Here is a 21419-nt window from a genome sequence, read left to right as displayed (position 1 = left end):
AACCTCAGATTTTTTTTTATTAAAAAGATGTAACTTTGTTTTCTATGTTTCTTTTGTCTCTCTCTTTGCAGAGTGCTCACAGAACTGGTGTCAAAGATGAGGGACATGCAGATGGATAAGACAGAACTGGGGTGCCTTCGAGCGATAGTTCTTTTCAACCCAGGTAACGCTCACTTTTTATTCCAGCTTTTCTTTGCTACCGCAGATGAAAAGCATCTAAAGCTGTTTACACTTGATATTGTCAAACGTCTTCATTGTTTTCAAGTTAAAATTTTACCTTGAACTAAAAGGGATCAGCTGACAGTGAAGTAGAGCTCATCAGGGAAATGGTTTACACATTTAAGATACTAAAACAGCTATAACTTAAAGGGTCACTAAGATGCATGCTAAGCATCCACAACACTGCTGACATAAGAATTTTGTTTCAGTGCTATACTTTACTGTCAATAAGGCAATTTATTTAGGCACTGCTTTGGCACACCACATGTCCTTGTGCCTGCAGCGCTCTGATTAGCTGTTATGACATGCTGTTTACTCTGCATAGAAGAGGATACTTTATGGACACGAGTACACAGATGAAAAACTTCAGAGAAAGAGAAAGGGGGAGGACTTGAGGACAGGAGAGATCCCAAGTTACCTGGTGATGCAGGTGTGATCCCATGCCTATGAACACAGAGAACTTCGAGTGGGACAGTACATCAAGATCTTTCTGGATCAGAGGATACCAGTGGCTTTCTTTTGACTGCAGGGTGCATCACCCACCACCCGCAGAACCCTCCCGTACTGAACGCTGCTGTTTTATTGACCTTCATTCATATCAGTCAGGCTTTCATATTTGGAATACAACAAAACAACAACACCAACAAAATTAAATAAATAACAAAAACAGGTCAATATTGTTTCAAGACTTACTGCATTTCCTGTTTTCTTCATAATACTTCATCCAGTATTGTCTAGGCATGTGCTACTCCTTCTGTGAGTGTGCAGTTATGTATGTAAACACCACAGTATGCACACAAGTATTCTAAACCATGAACCATGAATGTGACCCAAGATTTTAATGACTCAGTGCGGCAGCCTCCCTCCGTCCCTCTGGTGCCACTGTCATTGTGTTCATCATAGACACAGTGATCCTCTGTGTTCCACATTGTGTCCGGGTCACATCCAAGCCTAGTGGCCCCGCTTTTTGCTTCTCGGCCTGGCGCCTTTTTTTTAATTAGGGGTGCGCTAGACTGTCCTGACTGAGAAAGCAGAAGCTGGAGGCTTTTTGGAGGACAGGGGTGGCGACGAGGCTCAAAAGACCCTCAGCCCCTTCCTTTCCCACACTGTGTGATCAAGTCCAGCCATTAACAACAAATGTTCATTCATTGTTGATCAATTGTGCAATGTTTCCGTCCGTCAGAAATCTTAATCAATGACGTGTTTGTGTCGTCTATCAGAGAGGGCTCCTCCACTGAAGCCTAATTTAGCACAGCTTGGACATGACAGTCCTAATTGGAGAAACCCAGAATGAGGTGGCACATGTCCTCCATGAGTCTGCAGGGTTAAAACTCAGGATTCAAGTTAGTCCGCCTCATCTCTCTGTCATGCATCACTGCAAGGGGCCCCTGAGGACATGACCCTGGAAACCCCTTCCAACCATTTTTTTTTTGCTCTACTTATCGTCCAGTCAGCGATACATACGAGACACATGGATGGAAGAAAAGGCCCCTTAAAGCCCTTACTCACAATAACACACTTTGTATTCTTTATGAATTAATGTTGCAAGTTGTACATGAGCAAATGCATTTCCAGGAATACAATGAAGGGGCGTTCACTCATGTAACACCTTCCAGTCTAATCATGTCGGGATAAAAGCTTCAGAACTTCTATGATGCATGTTCAGGATCCCTCTTCTTGTTGCTTGTAAGTGTTTTTGTTTGTTTTCTAACTTGTTGTTTTTTTTATGTTTCAACAGACTCTAAAGGTCTGTCCAACCCAGGCGAGGTAGAAGCTCTGAGAGAGAAAGTGTACGCGTCTTTAGAGGCCTACTGCAAACAGAAATACCCCGAGCAGCCTGGCAGGTATGAACACAAACAAAGAAATGAGTGTGTGCAGATCCCCAGACTCTGAGCTGAGTTTAACTCTACAGATAGACAAATACAAAAATAGTGTGACTCATAAGCTTCTAAAAGTGCAACCCATGCTCTTTGAAATGAGATTTTATCAACACCAATCTCCTTCTACACAAACCCTCATTTAGTTAATGTTTCCATCCTACACACAAGAGGCACATCAGCAGACTTGATGTGTACTTGCACTCATTGATGATTGAATAATGTCAGTGTGTTAATTGTTTGTCTCCCAGATAATCCTCTCATCCCTCCCTAACCGACCTAACACATATATACAACTTTTTTCTTGTCTTGTGATGTGACAGATTCGCCAAGCTGTTGCTGCGGTTACCAGCGCTGCGCTCCATCGGCCTCAAGTGTCTGGAGCACTTGTTCTTCTTCAAGCTCATCGGCGACACGCCCATCGACACCTTCCTCATGGAGATGCTAGAAGCCCCGCATCAAATGACATAATAGCAGAGTGGGCTGAGCTCTCCACTCCTATACCCACCTCCCCCCATGTCTCCCACCAGCCCTGGATCTGGAGCAGGGTCCTTTTTAACAACAACAAAAAAAAACCTTGTCTCCAACAAGGGACAAATCACGTGGGGACTTGGAATGGAGAACCTCTCCCTTTCTCCCATCCTCCCTCGTTCCCTTTTCTCCTCGGCTCCCTTTGATGTGTTGCAAAAAAACATGAATTCATCATGTCTTTGGGTCGGTTTTATACCTTGTAAAAATATATAAATAAGAAATATATATATATGAAAATCTCACCGCAACACGAGTGACAGCAGTGGACTGAAATAAGGTCGGACAGAGGACAAAAAACGCATTGAGCCATCGTTTTCATCCTTGTTTTACGTACACCTTGTCAAAAAAAAAGCTGAGATGATCAGGTTTAACAGCCACAGTTTTGCTTGCAGGTATATTGAAAAAACAAAACAGCGGTGATGTCATTTTTGGACACTCAGCGTTGTGATCGGGACAATCGTGGACTGGGAGAGCCTCAAGCCGTCTAGACTTGGACTTGAGCCCTCTCTCTCTCTCTCTTATTCAGGACTGGACTTCTTTTTTGGGGAGGGACGGCGGGGGACAGTATGTCTGCTCAAAAAGGAACTTGTCTGTTCCTGCCTGACTCGACTGAAACGCGTCAGGTCTTGCACTAGCAGTTTTTTTGAAGTGTGAGCTTTTGTGGAGCAGAATTCAGAGGTGGTTAACAGAGACTGCAAGTGCTCCAAAAACCTCAGGTCTGCCCAATTCCAACAGATCCAACCATGTCTTACTCTATTAGCACTGTGCAACGTCCGGGAGGACGACATACTCGTTCACTAATCAGCCCGTCGGTTAATGCTATCTGATTGAACAAGAGTTTGGAGAGCTTGTTATGTACAATCTCTGCACACAGGCTGTTGTAAATTAGCCATACATTAGCTTCATGCTACATGATGCTCTGAAAGGCTACCAGCAGGGGGCAGGAACAATCTTTGCTCTTCTGCTTTAAACAACTGGCTATGCCGAAAAACCTCACAGGCGATCACAACGATCTTGGATGGCTGTAAAGTGAGCACACAGTCTCGTCTGCGGGGATGTGTTGTGGTTTTTGCTGGCCCTCTGAGCCCCATTCTGTCCCTTTTTCAAACATCTCCACTTCTCATTTCATGTGAATTCAGCACACCATTTACACCTCCACACTCAGAAATCCCTCCGCTCATGGCAGCAGGAGTTAGCTTTTCAAATCACCTCATATCTACCTGTACAGAAAGTTACAACCATATACAGTATTGATGTTATCAGTTTTTAATTTGAACAACAGCGATGCACTATTACCTCCGTCTCCATCCCTCTCACCTTCAGTCTTTGACACTCATCTAACCATTTTCAGTATGCCGGATAGTGCTTGTTGTTGCAGCAGAGCCATTCTTTGTTTATTTGTTTGTTACTTGGCACTTAACCTCATGACAGTGGAGTCAGGTTCCTAATCGGAGAGCTGATGTTGATGTAATCGACCTCTGAGTTGGAATTTGGCCCAATCAGGAATGCCTAAATAGTTCTCCTCCTCAGAGGCACACGTACTCGCTCTCTCTGCACTTCTCTGGACAACCAAGTGTCATTCACATCCAACTGAAATGTTAGATATCTCCATGTTGTGTATAAATATGCTTTATGCTCATATTCTGCTTTTCCCCTTTTCTTTAAATGCTGCAGCTGCTGCAAAACTATGCATCGAGTGCATTTCCAAAGATTGTCTACAGAGCGGGTTGCATGTTAGTCTGGCTCCAACAGGTCTGATACGTTTTTGAAAACACATTTCTGGGAGGTGTGGGTTTGGTGTTTTGTCTGGAGTAAATGTCTTATATAGGTTATTTTTTCACTATTCAGATATATGATAGTCATTCTGCACTCTGGACAGATACACAGAAAACAAACCGCTAACAATATTGGTTTTTACTTTATTGTTTTACAAAACAGTGGAGTGCAGCAGATTTCAAACCCATGCTAAATGATAACTGTTGCTGAGTGTAATGTGAGAAAATGCCTAAAAGAAAACTAAATCACCCGACACTATAAAGTGAACACTATGATTAAAGCTACCTTTCATTAACTGGCATGTATGGAGTCCTGAGAGTGCCACTTCAATAACCAGTTCAAGTAAACATTTATATTAAATGGAATCAATTCAAAGATTTAATAAAATATGCATTGGATTGCATTTTAATTATGCATTCAAATTCCCATATAACAAAATGTAGAATTATATTACAAATAAAAATGATCTGTCCCTACTTTTTTAACTAATTCATTCATGATCAATCTGTAACTCTGAACTCTTAAAAAGGGTTTAAAGATTTTTTTTTGTTCAGGTTCATGTGTAGTTTCCATCTTGTGATTGATAAAAAAAAAAAAAACAGGAGCAGTGACCGAAGATCTAATTGGACTGTATTCCGCTTCATGTTGTTTTGTTTTTTTCAGTTTTGCATTTTCTTTAATAATTATTATGTCTGAAAAGAAAGTCTGATTATTCTAGTGGCACCATCAGGACTCCATAGGGCGGTTGACTCCAGTCATAACACCTATGATACATTGGCCTTTTTTTAATGAATCTCTAAAAGTGACTCTCAGACATCTGTGATCTCTGTCCACCTCACGCAGGACTACAACAACACACAACACTGTTAGAGTGTTTAAGAGCTGTGAGCTCCCTCTAGTGGTAGAGAAGCAGAGCTGCATCATTACTTGAATTTTTCTACAAGTATTTAATCAGACAAAAAGATGGCACTTGTCTCACAGCGATCCCATCATCGTTTCCTCGGGTTTAGACAAAACCTCAAGAGTCTGTGTAGCAATAACTTCAGTATGACTTATTGACTTGTTTGAATGATGGAGGTGGCCTGTATTTAAATCATCTATCCAGGTGACAGTATTGACTGCCAATTTGAGCTCAGTTTACAGTATTTATATTCTGGATAAAACAAATTCTACATGGTGTTTGATGAAACGACGGTTGCACTCATTACAGCAAAGAGAAGCTTCACTCTGATGATTTTTTTTGAGGGAATTTATAGATTTTAATCCCAATTTGAAGCTGATATCAAACGATTGAGTGTTCATTATCTGACTTGGTGACCCAACTTCAAAACAAATAATCCTCCTATGCCCTCAATTGTGATGTCTCCTCCTCTTAGTTTACTGTGATGGATGAGCGCAGGTATCTTAAGCCATAAGGTGGACGTTTATGTACAAGCTCACTCCCCCTGCGAGAAATATACAGACTATGAACCTTAAGGTTGACCTTAAGAAACATAGACTGCTTAGCTACATGAATGCTTTATAACATAAAGCTCTATTTTGTTAATATGTATATGTGTATATATTTATAAATATATATCGACAGAGCTGTTCCTCGAGTATTTCCGACATCGAACGAGGGAGACAAGTCTTTTTAGACCAAACCGTTCCACACCCAGGTGTTCTCTTCGACTCAGAGTTTTACCATGTTCTTTTTCTCACACATTTCTGAGGTGTTGTTTTTTTGATTTCAGCCTGACTTTATAAAAATGAGTCCTGATTAACCAGCAAGAAACGCAGCAGCTCTAAACAAAAACAAAAAAAACAACCAGCTTTCCAGCAGTTTCTACGACCTCAAGAGAATAAAAAAAAAAAAGAGGAAAAAACAGGTTCAGACTTTAAACCCTCAAATGTTATTTGTTGCTTTGCAATTGTGTTCAAAAAGTGTAATCAGGAAAAGCTGAGCTTGTGACACAATCACTGCTTTCTTTGTTGCATAGACAGGAAAATAAATGTTCAAGTGAGAAAAAAAAAAGATGGAAAAAAAAAACACTTGGAAAAAAGATCTATTTTTGTACAAAGGTAATTTTATCCCTCGCTTGTGTACTCTGTTCTTTCCCCTTCTCTTCTGTGGGCTGTTGTATACATTGTGGAAAAGCTTCTTCGGCCGAGGCAAGAGACAATTTTCAGATTGAAAATTCAAAGCGACAGAAGTCATTTTTTGCTTTGGCGCCTCGGTAACTGTTTTCGCTTTTACTTTGCCATGTTCAACCTGTCGCTGCAAGAACGTCTTCTTTCATGATTTTGTTTTTTTTTTGGTCTATTTTTAAGGAGATGGATTTTTTTTGTCATCTGTTCTTTGTGGGTTGTTCTCTAATGTTCTATCTTTCATGGACAGAAAAAAACGGTTATTAAAAAAAAAAACTTCAAAGTGATGACAGTGGACTCTTGATGTTTAAAGATGAATATAACATGTGACTTTCACTCACGACTCAGTAGCATGAAACATACAAAAACATGTTTTTATTAAGTAGCAGGTAAGTTATAGCCGTCCAATGCAAACATAAAGACACGGTCCAGGGTTAACTACAGAGAAGAGACGCTGCCTGCTGTCTGTGACGAGCAGAGAACAAAACATACACAGCTATAAAAAAAACAATACATGCCAATATATGTACAAAAAACATCCTACAACACACATTTGGTCACTGTTGGAAACTGTAAAAGTAAGACATTTTGACAGGTGGGCGTATGCATTCCTTAAAGAGAAGGTAATGTCTAACATTTGGATTTTTTGGGGAATCATTCTCCGACATTTTTGAATCAATTTGCTTTGTTCAACGTGTTTCCTAACTCCACTTCAGATCCTGATCCTTTCCCCTTATAAAGAATTTAAATGTGGATCTTGTTCTGGCACAAAGCACTTGGGATCTTTTGGGGGATAAAAGACACCACTTAAATAAATTAAAGACTTTTTTAACCCTTTTTAAACTAATTCTTGGTGGGGAAAATCACTCCTCTACTTTTAAAGTTACTAAGACGGCATTACACAATCAAACAGACAAATTCAAAAGGCAAAAAAGAACTCAAAGAAAGACCCCTTAAGCATGACATTTATTGTACAAATACAGAAGAGCTGGTATGAAGCAGTGACATCACGGTCAATGATGCAGTGTCACAGATACAGTAGCACCAGATGCAGAGTATCCACACAGAGACCATTTCATAAACAAACATGTGACAACAGGACAACATCCCAGTGCAGCGTCTGCTTTTTCTTATTTGATACTGTGTTTGGCTGATGGGTCTCATTTGGTTCTGCTTGCTGAATTTCATCACCTGAAAAGCCCCTCTGCAACCCCCGCAGGAGCTCTCCGTTAGAAAACGAGTCCTCTTCTCTTACAACAAGAAAGTAGAAAAAAAATTGAAAAAAAAAAAAAGAAGGAAAATATGAATGGCTCAAAACATCTGAGAAGGCTTAGCAGTCGCTTTTCCATAGCTTGATGGTTTTGTCGTTTTCTAACGCCGCAGATGCAATGATGTTCTCTGTCGGGTGGCAGGCGGTTGAAATGACGACATCTGAAAAAGACGAGAACAGAAAATGTCAAGAATATTACATTTGTCTGCTCCCATCGTTTAAACTAATCGTCTTTTATTCTTTAAAGTGAGACTGATGAGCTGCATGGTGCTCTGTTTTCTTTCATCTTTGCTTACAAACATAAAAAAAGACACGAGCTAGGGCACTGGTGGTGTAATGGTTGGTGCTTGCACCCCATGTGCAGAGGCTGTGGTACTCAAGACGGGCGGCCCAGGTTCGAATCCGACCTGTGGTTCCCGTCCCCACTCTCTCTCTCTCCCTGATTTCCGACTATCCACTGTCCTATCTCTCCAATAAAGGCCCAAAAAGCCCAAAAATAAATCTTAAAAAGTACACGTGCCAATGTCCATGTACCTGTGTGGCCCTGGAGTTTCTGCACAATCTCCTTTGTCTGCAGGTTCCAGATATAAACCATGTTGTCCTCGGAGCCCGACACAATCCACTGTGAGAGAGTCAAAAGAATTCATGGGTGAGTAACAGCATGACACGACACCGAACAACTATTTCTAAAGCTTAAAGGAGAAACAAAATGTAAGGTATTATATAGAAACAACTTTTCATTTAACATTTTTAATACATTTAACATCAACTGTTACTGTGCTAGAACAAACAAGCGTTTTTACCTTTCCACCGGTGACAGAGAAATTTGCAAATATGCAGTACTTCTCGTTTTTATGGCCTGTGTATGTTTTCAAGCACTGAAATGTAGAAGGAAGAGGAAATCAAAAACGTTACTTATCAGTATCACACGGTCACAAATATAACCGAGAGAAGCTGCTGTATTTTAAGATGTATGTGAACAAATTAGATTAGTTTAAATCCTGTAATGCAATCTTACTTAAAACATAATCATTATTTTTTTAGAAACAGGATTTAGATGCCTGGAGAGAAATTCATTTAAACTTTTTATTACCAATGAAAATGATACAAATTCACATAAAAACTAAATAAATACTTTATTCAAGAATAAAAAAAAATGTTGATGAACTTTTTTTTCTTTAAATCTTGAATTCTAAAAGTTGCTCCTACCTTTCCTTTGCTGTAGTCCCACAGCTTTAGCGTGCTGAAAAGTAATCACAGATAAATCAGTGCTTTCCATGAAAACATTTTATCAAGACTAAAAATGCTGAAACTATTTTTCCATCTGTGCTGATGGCCTAGTGGTTATTGTGCTCTCCCAATGTACAGAGGCTGATCCCTAGAGGGTGGCACAGGCTCAAATCCAACTTATGGCTCCTTTCCCCTCACCCTCTCTCTCCTCGGTTTCTGACTCTACTCACTGTACCCTCTCTAAATAAGAAGTTTTTAAAAAGTCCAACAATGACACTTAAATCCTTTATAGCATGTATTTGATTATCTCTGTATAGATTAAACTGCAGCCAATGATAATAGTGATAGTGTTATACTGCCCCCTGCTGGAGAAGATGTGTAAAATAAATAAACAACTTGATTCACACTCACTTGTCCAATGTAGCTGCCAGGATGTATTTCCCATTGGGGGAAAACTTCACAAAGGACACAGGAGGGTTGTCATCGTCTGTAACATGGACACAAGAACAGGAAGTGAGCAGCACATTGAACAATGAATAATAAGAAATAAATCATCACTGTCCACAGGGTCTGAGAGCAGAACACATACTGTGGTATCTTACCTATGAGTGTCTTTAAACACTGCCCCGATGCCGTGTCCCAGATTCGGCTGAGAATGTAAAAAAACAACAAACTAAATCAATGAGAGATGAATAAACAGGTTTCAGAAACAACAGTCAGAAGCAGACACTAAAGACAACAATAAGAAATCAGAGGAGTAACATTTATTCCTCTGTCAAAGACAAACTTCCCTCTGATTGGCCACTTGACAAATACGTACTATAAGACCCCGTATCCACCCAGCATCTTTTCCAAGCGCTCAGCCTTTTTTTTTTTTTGCGGCTGCTCCAATACCGTACTTGGAGTTGATAATCCTTTAACTTTTCAGAAAGGCGTTGTTGACGCTCTTTTTGAAAAGTAGGATATTTTTGTCTCCTATGGATCGTGTCTTGTGCCTACATCCTCTTCTCTCCACGTCTGGTGGGGTAAAAAACGATCTCAAATACAGGACAGAGCGGTGTCGGTCACACAGCGGCTGTTGTCATAGAGACAGGACGGACGTGCAGCGCTTTGATTCTCAGCGCACAAACGCTTCATGTCGGCGCTCCCGATCGCACAGCCGGCGTTTTTCTGCCCGACAATAAATGTGAGGTGGACTCGTTTGTTTTGATAAAAAAAATAACATGATAACTGAACGGTGTCTGAAGAGCCACGATGGTCGAATCTTAAACTGTTTTTCAGATGAACATGGATTCAATAGATGGAGTGTGTTCTCACCAAAGGCCGTCGTAGCTGCTGGACACAATCAGGGAGCCGTCTCTGTTGAAATGAACCTGAAAGCCGAGGCAGATCATTGTAAATTATGATGCAAAGTTTATGAATCTAACATTTAAAAAGAAGAGAAATAAAAGAAGACTCACGGCAGAAACAGGGTCCGAATGAGCTGGCAATGTCTTCAAACATTTCCCCGTCTTCACGTCCCAAATCCGTACGCTCTCATCAAACTGGAAGTAGAACAACAAAAGCATTTCTCTCTCTGCACAGACTTTTTTTTTGGGATGTTGCAAGTTTTCCCGCCTCGAGCTTCTCACTCACCGATCCTGACACGATGAGGTTGGACTGGGGGTTGAAGTTGCAGCAGAATACGTAGTTGCTGTGACCTTTAAGAGTTTTCAAGCATTTCCCCTGAGGTGAGGAAAAAGAGATGGAAACACAACCTCCAGATGTTTAAAAGCTGACATTGAAACAGTGATTTAAAAATACTCAAACAGATAAGTTAAAGAGTGAGTGTGGATGTAATATACATTCTTCATGCCTGTGTTGTCACGTTCAGTGTCACAAACATGACAGTCGTGCAAAATGTTTCCTCTCTCTTACCGAGCTGACGTCCCAGATCTTCAGGGTTTTGTCATCAGATGCAGACACCAGGAGGTTAGAGTCTGAGGACCAGGCCACGTCAGATATACCCTACAGAGTCAAAATGAGGAACTCCATTCTTTAAAAAAAAAACACAGCCAAAGAGCAAAAAGACTGCAGCGGTGAAGATGAATGTGTAGAACTCACCAGTTTGTGACCGGAGATGGTTTTCTCAAACTTGCCGTCGTACGCTCCCCAGATCTTGATGAGTTTATCAGCGGCTGAAAACAAAACAAATACACTTTCATGAGTCTAGGTTCACTGTCAATCAAATATACCGGTATTTCACTTTTAGAAAAAATTAATTCAGGTATCTTCTAAGATAAAATGCCAAATATTCTCTCTGCCTTCAGTTACCAAATAAGAAAATGTATTGTTTTTTTTTTATCATATGACAAAATAATAATAACAGAGAAACAAAAGGCAAAGCAATACACAGACAAAACAATTCTTCTTTGCAGCCATTATTTTACAGTTTGTATGCTGCAGAGGAATGAAACAGTGAAAATCTAAAGAAATGAATTAAACTCTCACATGAGCTGGCGAGCCATTCTCCACTCGGGCTGAACTTGACGGAGGACACCGCCTTTGTGTGGCCTGCTAATGTGAACTTCAGGGTGTAGTTTGGCTTGGCAGGTGCAGACTGTAAATGCAATTAAAAAAAACAAAAAACACAGAATTTAAAAATCTCTAAATGAGAAAACATTTAATTAAAGAATGTGACGCACACACACACACACACACACACACACACACACACACACACACACACACACACACACACACACACACACACACACACACACACACACACACACACACACACACACACACACACACACACACACACACACACACACACACACACACACACACACACACACACACACACACACACCTTGCTTTGACTGGCAGATGCTGATGGTACGACTGGAGGTTTTGTGTCTGTGTCTGGTTTCTTATCTTCTGTTGCCATTGTGAGAGGTGAAGAGCATCTGTTGAGTACACTCCTGACACACAGGGGAAACAAAAATACTATTAGAATTTCTTGCACTATTTTACATTCACTGACAATTCATGTTTGACTACTGGTATCATGTATTGCAATATTATCTCAGGATTATTTTAAGACACTGAAAGAAGCCGGGTTGAAAGATTTACAGTCAAAGATTTACACTTATTCAAACGTGACAAGTGAACAGTCAGATTGTAAGTCAAGTCAAAGTCAACTTTATTGTCAATTTCAAAATATGCCAGACATACAGTGGAATCGAAATTGCGTTTGTCTCCGTCCCACGGTGCAATACAACCAAAATAAGGTCAAATAGATCAAATAAAATGAGGTAAAATAAGATAAATTATATTTACAGTAATAAATTCTAAATAGTGCAAAAGGTACAAAACAAAATGGTAAATAAAATAAAATTGAAGAAAAAGTAAAGTTGAAATGTGCAATGTGCAGTAAACTGAGTACTTTAGAATAAAGGAGACAACCACTGTAAAATATAGATTTAGAGTGTTTTGACATCATGTGTATATTACAGTAGATTTAAAGCTTTACAACCTGAAACTATTCGTCGTATAATAAATATCTCTTTGGATTAAAGTCAAACACTACGTAATGTTTTCTCCTTTAACCTGCCATGTAGCCTGGTTAGCTTAGCACTAAGATTACAAACGTCTACTTGTCATATTAATTTGAACAACATTACATAAGACATCATATCTCACATCGGTAGATAAGAGCAGTAGGTATACGTAATGATAATGTTAACCTTTACTTGAGTTACTTTAAATACATTTAATAAGAAAAGGAGGAAGACAAACAAAGGGTCTTAACTGATCAATTATAAATCATCCTATTGTAACTTCACATTCAATCCAACATTAAAGAAGTGAAGCCCGTCACATATAGAGACTTAACTGGTTTAATCCACTGGTTTTAGTGGAGCTAATGGGCAGTGTGATCATGTAGCATTGATGCTGTTGACAAACCGGCTGAGCTGTAGAGGAGGGGCCCTCCATTCAAACAATGAGAAACCATTCACAAAACAGATACTTACGGGGATTTAATGCAGCGCCGTGGATAGCTTGTTGCTGCTTTGAGATTGGTAGCAAAAAAAAACACCGAACAATTCCTCAGACGATCATTGAAAACGTAGAAATCAATTGGCTTGCGCCTGGGTTTTTTTTTGCTCAGAGGAGAAGCGGGGAATGTGGTTAGTGGTATGGTTGTGCTTCTGTGCGCATGCGTCTTAGCCAATGAGACAACGGAAACTATTGAGGGACAAAAATCGCCAAACGCAAGATAAATGTTGTCACTAGTACTGAAAAATCATGACTCGTCTTTAATCATTTTTTTGTATTTGTTCTACTGAAAATAGTGTAATGTTATGTTTAATAGATGTTTTATAATTTAATCTGTACTACAATGTGGTGTTTAAAGATATCGGTATGAACGCACTCCAGCACACTAGGTGGCGCTGTCCACATTGTTGACAACCTGCCAGGATGATAAAAGGTTGGAGTGAAAAATACCATGTTGCAGGTTTTATCTGCTCCTAAGAAAGTTTTTAGCCCAAAAGTTCCCATTGAGAGTCACTCAGTAGTGAACTGGGCTTTGTAACTTTGCTCTGCTTGTCGCGTGAATTTCAACAGCGCTTGAACTTCTGTCCCGACGAGTTTATTTCTTATTTTTTATTAAACCAGTTTGTAACATTTCCAGTATCTTCGTCCTGAGCAGGGAGTTCTCCATCGTCCGCGGACAAACATCAAAGACACGTCGTAGTTTCATGCAGGTAACGCTAAGCTGCAAGGTAAGTCGTGAAGTGAAGAAAAAACATCGTGCTTTGACTTCACACCCTTAAAGTAAAGACTCTCAGACAAGACTTTTAATAACTATTCCAACTAACAAATCATGCTTACCAACATTTCTAATTGTGTTAATTGCAACTTGACTTTTTTTTATGTTGTGCTGCCTCCGCTTTCGTCAGCTAAGTTAGCTTAATAACATAAAGCTAATAATACACAATTAACAGTGAAAGTTAGCCCCCCTGCAATAATTACTACCACTTCTCATTCCTCCATAACATGAGGTGAATTTATGTTTTAATAACATGGTGAGGAGCATGTTTGATACTTTATGACAAGGGAGTCTCATGTTAGCTTTTATTATCACGCGTGGTCGATAAAAACAAAACTCCAATTGGTTAGTTTTATTGCTGTAACATGTTGTTATTATTATAAATTAATCTGCACACTGTCTATGAAAAAACATTTTCCACTGTTACAAGTCATTGTTCTGCAGAAGTGTCCACTGTTTCTCTACAGAAAGAGAAAAACAGGTCAGAAATATCAAGCTTCACATATCACACTAACATCAGCCTCTCTAAGCTTTCTGCTCCAGGTGTTATGTGTGAGATAAACAACGCAGGTATTCAGAGACAATATTGTTTTGCTATAATAAAACAACTACTATGTATAAAAACTGTCATTAAAATATAATTCTAACAAATATTTCAGTCACTCCCTGGCTTGTATGGAAACACAATTCTAAGCAATCACGAATCCAACACACATGCATAGTTTAATATCATACAGCAGCAAATGATAAACAGCATGGGTGATGCATTAATGTGAGCTGTTCAAACTGTATTTTCTATTACTCTGTTTTATATCTTGTAATCTGAGTCTTTAAATCTGCTCATTTGATCTGACTGCCTTTACTCTGTTTTTTTTTTGTGTCTACAGATCAAATTGTCTTGCTTGAAACTTATGAATGAAGGAGCCTGGTTTTCCCTCGGAGCCTTCAGTGAGCTGGCAGACGAAAGCAAGAAGAATTCACAGAAGATACCAGAAACCATCAAAGACAGCAGGCTGTTCCAGCCGTGATCATCATGTCAGGGGTCCAGCACCCTTCACAAGCTGTCAATCCTCCACCTCCTGAGGTGACCAATCCTAAATCACCGGGTCGAAGGACCAACCAGCTGAAGTTCATGCAGAATGTGGTGATCAAATCCCTGTGGCGGCACCAGTTCGCCTGGCCGTTTCACCAACCAGTTGATGCAGTCCAACTTGGACTACCGGTGAGTAGTTTAATATTCTCTAAACTCTTTTACTGAGACGCATTAGTACACTTTTTCAGCATGTTGTGCTTATTCTTCATTTTTTTTATTTATTGAGATAATCCAGAAAAAGGCAATTCAAATTCCAAGACAGGCTCGAGGCTCAGGTTTATTATTTATGTACTCAGTATAAAGATTATGAATTAAGCACTTTAATAACAATTAGGCAAGTTGCTATACCCTCCTTTTTGTATGGATTTTCTTGATGTAGTTAATCACATGCCTTCATAGTGAAAGTCAAAAACACGACAAGAAGAAAACCTAGAATGACCTAGAATTATCCTTTATGTATAAAACCTTGTCAGTGTTAAAGTTAAGGACTTCAGCATTTACAAGAGTGTCCTGGCCAAGAGGGGCAGCAGCACAATAAAGAAGTTCCAGAAGTAAAACACAGATCAGTATATCCTGAGTCACAGCAGGAAAGTCATTATTCAAAGCATCTAGAACCTGAAGCATCTTCCTCCAACACCTTCAATCTACTTTTAAAAGATTTGAAGAGATCAGCTCAGACACAGATCATCCTGCAGTAGTATCATACCTGAAACTCCTTTTTTTTTTTTACCATTTCAAGACGCACTTTGGAAACAGATAACAACAATACGTTTTGAGACTGGATTACAGAGCAAAAACTTTGGCTTGCAGCAATATTCACATGAAGCCAATTACACAAGTAATGAGGGAAGCAGACTCAGCCTTTGCACACTGAGTCTGTTTTGTTCCAGGGGGAAAAACATTACACACAGTCAGATGCTTTTATTTTTCCAATAATTGCAAAAATTAGCAATTTGGGAAAAATTGATGGATGCAGTGAAGTTGATTTTGTGGTTCTATCACTCTTTGAAGAAAAAACAAAAAACAGGGTCCGTCTACAAAAAAAAAAAGAAAAGAACGAGGAGAGTTTCACCAGTCGATAAAGGAGCTGCAGAATTCTCCCGATCGTTCCCAGGTGTATTTCAGGATGTCAGTGGTCCAGTTTGATACGCTGCTCTCTATTATGGAACCACACATTAAAAAAGAACATCATCAGTTGAAGCAATTGATGCTGACAGCATGTTCGAGGTCCAGACGCTACAGACGCACGAACACAAAAACAGGGATGGATGCGGAAAAAAACGCAGGAAATCAAAAACTAGTTCCTTAAAAAATAATGACAAAGTTAGTAAAATGTTTTTTTTTTACGTACCTCAATTTTTAAGGAATAAACAGACTCAGTGTGCAGTGGCTTTCAGTATAGCCTAATAAAGGAGGACATGCCAGTGACTGTGTCTACACATAGACAATGCAGGCCAGCCAACTCAAATCATACGATGTACAATGATGATACCTTAAGATTTATTATGAACCTTAACGCACCATGATATACAGGATCCAAAGATTCAAGTCAGTTAAATGTCAGACTTTGGTGCCCTTTAAAGAAAACTAATAGTAAGACTTTATCTGATATGTTGGCTTCTTTCATCAGGATTATCACACCATCATAAAGTCTCCCATGGACTTAGGAACCATCAAGCAACGGCTAGAGAACAACTACTACTGGAGTGCGAGTGATTGTATGCAAGACCTCAACACCATGTTCACAAACTGCTACATCTATAATAAGGTGAGGAGCTTTGGTTTATATGTTACATATCAGTGTTTCCCCTAGGTTTAGAGCTCTGGGGGGCAGTTGTTCCTGCAACTCCCGTTTCTGAGCGCACCTGAATGCATCTCTCATTGTCTGAGCACCCCTGAATGCAGCATGCTAACAGCGCATCCCCTGAGTAACGGCAGAGAGAGAGAGAGAGAGAGACATGCTCAGAAAAGTCTGAAGTCAACTAAGCAGACTACTTTATTTTCTGATGCTTCTTAAGGACTTTTTATTATTGTGTGTGCGTCCGTCAAACACAACCACACACACACACCCAGGCCTCCGCTGGTGAGAGTGTGCTCACCTGCTCATCTTGGTAACTTTGTGAACACGGCCTAAGTCTGTCTACTACCTGTTAGCACTCCTACTTTGGGTGTCTGAAGCTGTAAACTTATATGGTGAAACATCTAAATTGTAGCAGGTCTTTATTTGTGTAGGAGCAAACCATATGTTGTCAACAACAGTTTGCTAGACAAAGAGTCTACATCTGTTACGTATACAAATCAGTGTCATGTCATCTTTATTGTTTTATAGTGATGCACCCAAATAGCCCCCCTAATATAATGGTAGGGGAAACACTGCATATAATATATAATACATGTCGTTATGCCTCTCAAAACTAAATCTCTTGTTTCCCTGTGTGCGTGTGCTCTAGCCTACAGATGACATAGTGATGATGTCCCTCGCCTTGGAAAAGGTTTTCTTGCAAAAAGTTGCAATGATGCCTCCGCGGGAGGTGGAGATTTCTGCTGACGCAGCCAAGGGGAAGGGCAAAAAAAGTGTCTCTCCAGGTACAGATGTTACTATACGACAGGAATACAAACAGGGGCTACTTCACATGCTCCTTACGTGATATAGTTATTGTAAAGGACGGAGGAATTAGAATCTGAGAGATCAGGTCACATGAATTCAACAAACCAGCAGACTGCTGTAGGTTTAGACGGCTCACGGATTAAAGGACGAATCAGATGTGTGACTGGAGGAGAGAGGAAAAATAAAGAAGAAAAAAACACAATTTGATTCAAATGAGGTTAACATAAATACTGTGTGTCATAAATCTCTTTAGTTTTCTCCCTCTAATGTAAAACATATTTATTAAGGTCATTAGTAAATAGAATAAATGAATGTAGACATTTCATGAAATGTACACAACATAATGTTGGCCCTGCTCTCAGTTTCAGTTTTTCATGCCACCCCAGCGTGCATTCCTTTGACTTAAGTGAAAAAGTTGCACTGAGATCTTCCTTGATATTTAAGCTTTGATTGAATTAAGCATTTTAAGGTGTGTAAAACATTGTGACTGTCATTGCTGTTGTTTGTCTTTGAGTGGGCTTTATTATGTGAGTATAGGGTGTATATTTCAACCTGCACGAACATCAATGTCACCCCGAGTCTGTGCTAAAAGGGACAATCAGCTATTTTATTTTCAATGCCTGTAAACACCCCCGAGGTAGATGTTGCACAGCGGATTAACAGAACACAGCTGGACAGCTTGGTTTTTCCATTTTAGTCAAACAAAGTCTCAATATTCCCTCATAAACTGCTATTTATATGTTTCTACTTTCCCTATTTCCTTTTATCTGTGTCAACATATTAAAGGTAAGCAGGATGACACTGTGACTTCACCTTTATCACCGACCGAACCCACATCTCCACCAGTCCCCAGCAACTCGCCCAGACCACCGCAGCCCATCACAAAAGTGAGTCCCTGATTGTGTTTCAACTCTCAATCAATGTTTTTTATAAAATCAGAACTTACTGTGAGGATTTTCCTCTTTTGTGCCAACAAAGAAGAAAGGGGTGAAACGGAAAAGGCAGACATCTGAACATCAGAAGGGCTCAGAGGACAAGGGGCTCCAACCACAAGAAAGCCAACAGCTCAAGTATTGCAGAAATATCCTGAAGGAGTTGCTGTCTAAGAAACTCCTAAGCTTTGCCTGGCCGTTCTACAAGCCTGTGGATGCTGAAGCTCTGCAGCTGAAGGATTATCATGAAATCATCAAATACCCCATGGATCTCAGCACAGTTAAAGTCTGAACCGTTTGATTACATATAGATTTTATCAGTGGGTTTTGTTGTATTCATTATGAAGGTTATTGTGATAACTTTTTATGTTCCAGAAAAAGATGAACGGAGGAGAGTACCAGGACGCACAGAGCTTCGCAGCAGACGTGAGGTTAATTTTTTCCAACTGCTACAAATACAACCCTCCACACCAAGAGGTTGTTGCTATGGCCAGAAAACTTCAGGTGAGCCTCGACTTATTACCTCTAATAATAAAAGAAAGATGTCAAATGTTCTGCGTCTCAGTTTTCTGTGTCACGTCATGCTTCTATGGTCGTGCTGCTTGTGTCTTCTTCAGGGTGTGTTCGAGAGGATGTTTGCAAAGATGCCAGATGAGCCAGTAGAGTTGAATCCACTGATGAGCGCTTCGGGTTTGAGCGCTGCAGGTTTGAGCAGTGCGGGTTTGAGCAGCACAAGTGTCAATTTGGACAAATGTGACTCAGAAGAGGAGCGGACCACCCGTATCGCTGAGTTGCATGAACAAGTAGGTTTCTACATGGATAGATCTGTAACTCACAATATTATTTATTCTCAGTGTCTACTTCTCAAAATCTAAACTGTACAATCTGTACTCACCTAATCACAGTTTAGGTTTTTTCATGTCTCTCAGTGTCTCTCAATCATCACAGGGCTTAAAGTATTCCGATACTGTTTGGGATCTCCGCTGTGAGACTGAGGGGAAAAAATAATAAATACATGTGAGATTTTTTTGTGGACACACTTGATGAAGTTCAATCCATGGAGTTCACCTGGCAATGGTATGCGAGTAACGCAGCTCTCACTCTCAACATGTCCATAATCAATGTTACTAGCCAATCTGAAACCGGGTTAAAGGGCCAGTTTTGGCAACAGGGATCTAGCAATGCAGCATAAAATGCTAGGCGCTGTCCAGGTGAATTTTTCCGCCCATATGATCGGCATTTAAGACCAATGGACTACATGCAAGTGGTTGAGTGTTCGCTGTTAGGTTTGTGCAGGCAAAAGACTTCAAACTTCAAACGATGTATTTTCATATTTTGTGCAGCAGCTTGCTGCTGATGTGTTTCTTAGTTTGCATCTGCATCTCTTAGTTTTGCTCCGTTGCTGGTATCAGCTCTCAGTGCACGTGCAGGCAGGTGCGAGCATGTCTGTCATTGAATTAGTCTCGACCCCTTAGGCTCAGGATTTATGTTTTACTTTGAGCCCTGTCATCAGCAGTAACATGTGCAGAGTCACTCAAATGTAGCATTTGAATTTCTAACAAGGACTGAAATGAACTATTAGAAGGATAGACGAATGGACAATACATCACACGCTGGTAAACATGTTTTGGATGAAAGTTAATAACACCAGTTTACACCATTTACAAATGTACTTCTTACACCTTGAATATTTGTTGTCTCTAATCTTTCTCACATCCACTGCACACAGATTTGAAATGAACACTAGATACTCGTATCCTAATAAAAGGATAAGCACTCGTTTAAGACACCCCTCATCCCAATGATGACCCTATGCCCTGCTAATAAATGCTATGGCCCTTTAGTTGCCACAGCAACCAAAACAGACCCAGGCTCTGTTGATGTGAGCTCCAGGTAATGACAACGCTGATACTACCAAGTCTACCACATGGCAGAAACTACCTTTATACTTGTACTTGATTCCTTGGTGTGTTGTTTTTTTAACACTACTGTTGTAACCAAACTAACTTGATTTTGTTGACACTTCTCCCAGCTTAAAGCGGCTCATGAACAGCTCGCAGCGATCTCTAAAGTCCCTGGAGTCAAACAAAAGAAGGGGAAAGAAAAGACAGAAGACAGCAGGCTGAATGAAGGCAATACAAAAAAAACCAGGTAGGATGTTGTGAATCATCAATTAACTATTTAAATGCTGAACCACTCTTGTGCACGGAGATGTTTGACTCTTTTTTTTTCACATTTCAGGCAGGTGTGGAAAAGCAGTGCGGACTGGGATTCAGATGACGAATCTTTGCCGCTGACTTACGACGAGAAGCACCAGCTGAGCCTGGACATTAATCGGCTGTCGGGCATGAAGCTGGGCCGCGTGGTCCAGATCATCCAGTCGCTCGAGTCCTCGACGTGCGAAACCAACCCGGAAGAGTTCGAGATCGACTTTGAGACGCTGAAGTCGTCCACTTTGCGCCAGCTGCAACAATACGTGAAGGCTTGTCTCTCCAAGAGGTTTAAGAAATATCAAAGTGAGTATGAAAACTTCCCCCCCCTGCCATCTTGTTTTTTAATCATTTCACATGTTTGATGACGATGCCTCCTTCACCTCCCCGTCACCTGTAGAGAAAAGCAGTCGAGCAGGCTCTCACAACACGGGCCACAGCAGCTCCACTTCTACCAGCAACAGCCCCGGTGACTCCAGTGCTGAAGACTGTGACTTGTAAGATACATAGTGTATTTATTTATTTGATCTTTTGTTTAAAAAAGATGTTCAACACTTTATTTTTGTATTGTTTGTATTTTAATGTGAAGGAATAAACTTCTCTAAAAAAAATGTTTTTGTATTCAGTGTGGCTCACTGTCTTCATAAAGCGCAATATCCGTCTCTTGTGTTTCTTATCACACTCTGGAAACTCACAATATAGCGGCCTGTAGGACTAGTGCATATCT

At 40.1% G+C, this 21419-nt stretch overlaps 3 protein-coding genes across 8 annotated transcripts in view; 2 read left to right on the top strand and 1 right to left on the bottom strand.

Annotated features, from left to right (window-relative positions):
- rxraa (retinoid X receptor, alpha a) overlaps positions 1-6817 on the top strand; it is a 109576-nt gene extending 102759 nt beyond the window's left edge. For all 4 annotated transcript variants that reach the window (XM_061061866.1, XM_061061864.1, XM_061061863.1 and 1 more), the window contains exons 9-11: positions 72-163; positions 1958-2063; positions 2420-6817. In XM_061061866.1, the coding sequence (XP_060917849.1) occupies positions 72-163; positions 1958-2063; positions 2420-2567 (346 nt within the window). In that variant the 3' untranslated portion in view covers positions 2568-6817. The remainder of the gene's footprint in view (positions 1-71; positions 164-1957; positions 2064-2419) is intronic.
- Positions 6818-7477: 660 nt separating this feature from the next.
- On the bottom strand, positions 7478-13228 carry wdr5 (WD repeat domain 5). The gene is made up of 14 exons (XM_061061867.1): positions 13050-13228; positions 11885-11996; positions 11521-11629; positions 11134-11207; positions 10948-11037; positions 10666-10755; positions 10491-10574; positions 10348-10403; positions 9633-9679; positions 9442-9517; positions 9010-9043; positions 8604-8678; positions 8335-8422; positions 7478-7961 (listed from the first exon to the last, which is right to left on the bottom strand). The coding sequence occupies exons 2-14, from the start codon at positions 11960-11962 to the stop codon at positions 7861-7863; spliced, it is 1002 nt and encodes a 333-aa protein (XP_060917850.1). The 5' UTR covers positions 11963-11996; positions 13050-13228; the 3' UTR covers positions 7478-7860.
- Positions 13229-13486: 258 nt separating this feature from the next.
- Positions 13487-21312, top strand: LOC132992189 (bromodomain-containing protein 3-like). Of its 3 annotated transcripts, none has more exons than XM_061061371.1 (11): positions 13487-13802; positions 14737-15071; positions 16573-16710; positions 17393-17528; positions 18337-18437; positions 18532-18768; positions 18858-18986; positions 19100-19285; positions 20515-20633; positions 20724-20998; positions 21093-21312. In XM_061061371.1, exons 2-11 carry the CDS (start codon positions 14883-14885, stop codon positions 21191-21193), a joined length of 1611 nt encoding a protein of 536 aa, XP_060917354.1. In that variant the 5' UTR covers positions 13487-13802; positions 14737-14882; the 3' UTR covers positions 21194-21312. The 3 variants fall into 3 exon arrangements, with proteins under 3 accessions (XP_060917354.1, XP_060917353.1, XP_060917352.1); XM_061061370.1 differs by having other exon boundaries at positions 13488-13784; positions 18529-18768; XM_061061369.1 differs by having other exon boundaries at positions 13488-13802; positions 18529-18768.
- The last annotated feature ends 107 nt before the right edge of the window (positions 21313-21419 follow it).

This window comes from Labrus mixtus, chromosome 17 (genome assembly GCF_963584025.1).
Source record: "Labrus mixtus chromosome 17, fLabMix1.1, whole genome shotgun sequence".
In the NCBI taxonomy this organism is placed as follows: Eukaryota; Metazoa; Chordata; class Actinopteri; order Labriformes; family Labridae; genus Labrus; species Labrus mixtus.
The sequence above is the reverse complement of the archived record's forward strand: the minus strand, read 5'-3'. Positions and strand labels throughout refer to the sequence as shown.

What these genes read in the sequence shown, in the direction of transcription:
- LOC132992189 (XM_061061370.1), top strand. Translation starts at nt 14,883, where the DNA reads ATGTCAGGGGTCCAGCACCCTTCACAAGCTGTCAATCCTCCACCTCCT. An exon ending in CAAAAAAAGTGTCTCTCCAG is followed by an intron (nt 17,529 to 18,336) that starts GTACAGATGTTA and finishes AACATATTAAAG; the next exon opens with GTAAGCAGGATGACACTGTG. An exon ending in CACCGCAGCCCATCACAAAA is followed by an intron (nt 18,438 to 18,528) that starts GTGAGTCCCTGA and finishes GTGCCAACAAAG; the next exon opens with AAGAAAGGGGTGAAACGGAA.
- wdr5 (XM_061061867.1), bottom strand. Translation starts at nt 11,962, where the DNA reads ATGGCAACAGAAGATAAGAAACCAGACACAGACACAAAACCTCCAGTC. An exon ending in AGATCTGGGACGTCAGCTCG is followed by an intron (nt 10,756 to 10,947) that starts GTAAGAGAGAGG and finishes TCCTCACCTCAG; the next exon opens with GGGAAATGCTTGAAAACTCT. An exon ending in GTGTTTAAAGACACTCATAG is followed by an intron (nt 9,518 to 9,632) that starts GTAAGATACCAC and finishes TCCATGTTACAG; the next exon opens with ACGATGACAACCCTCCTGTG.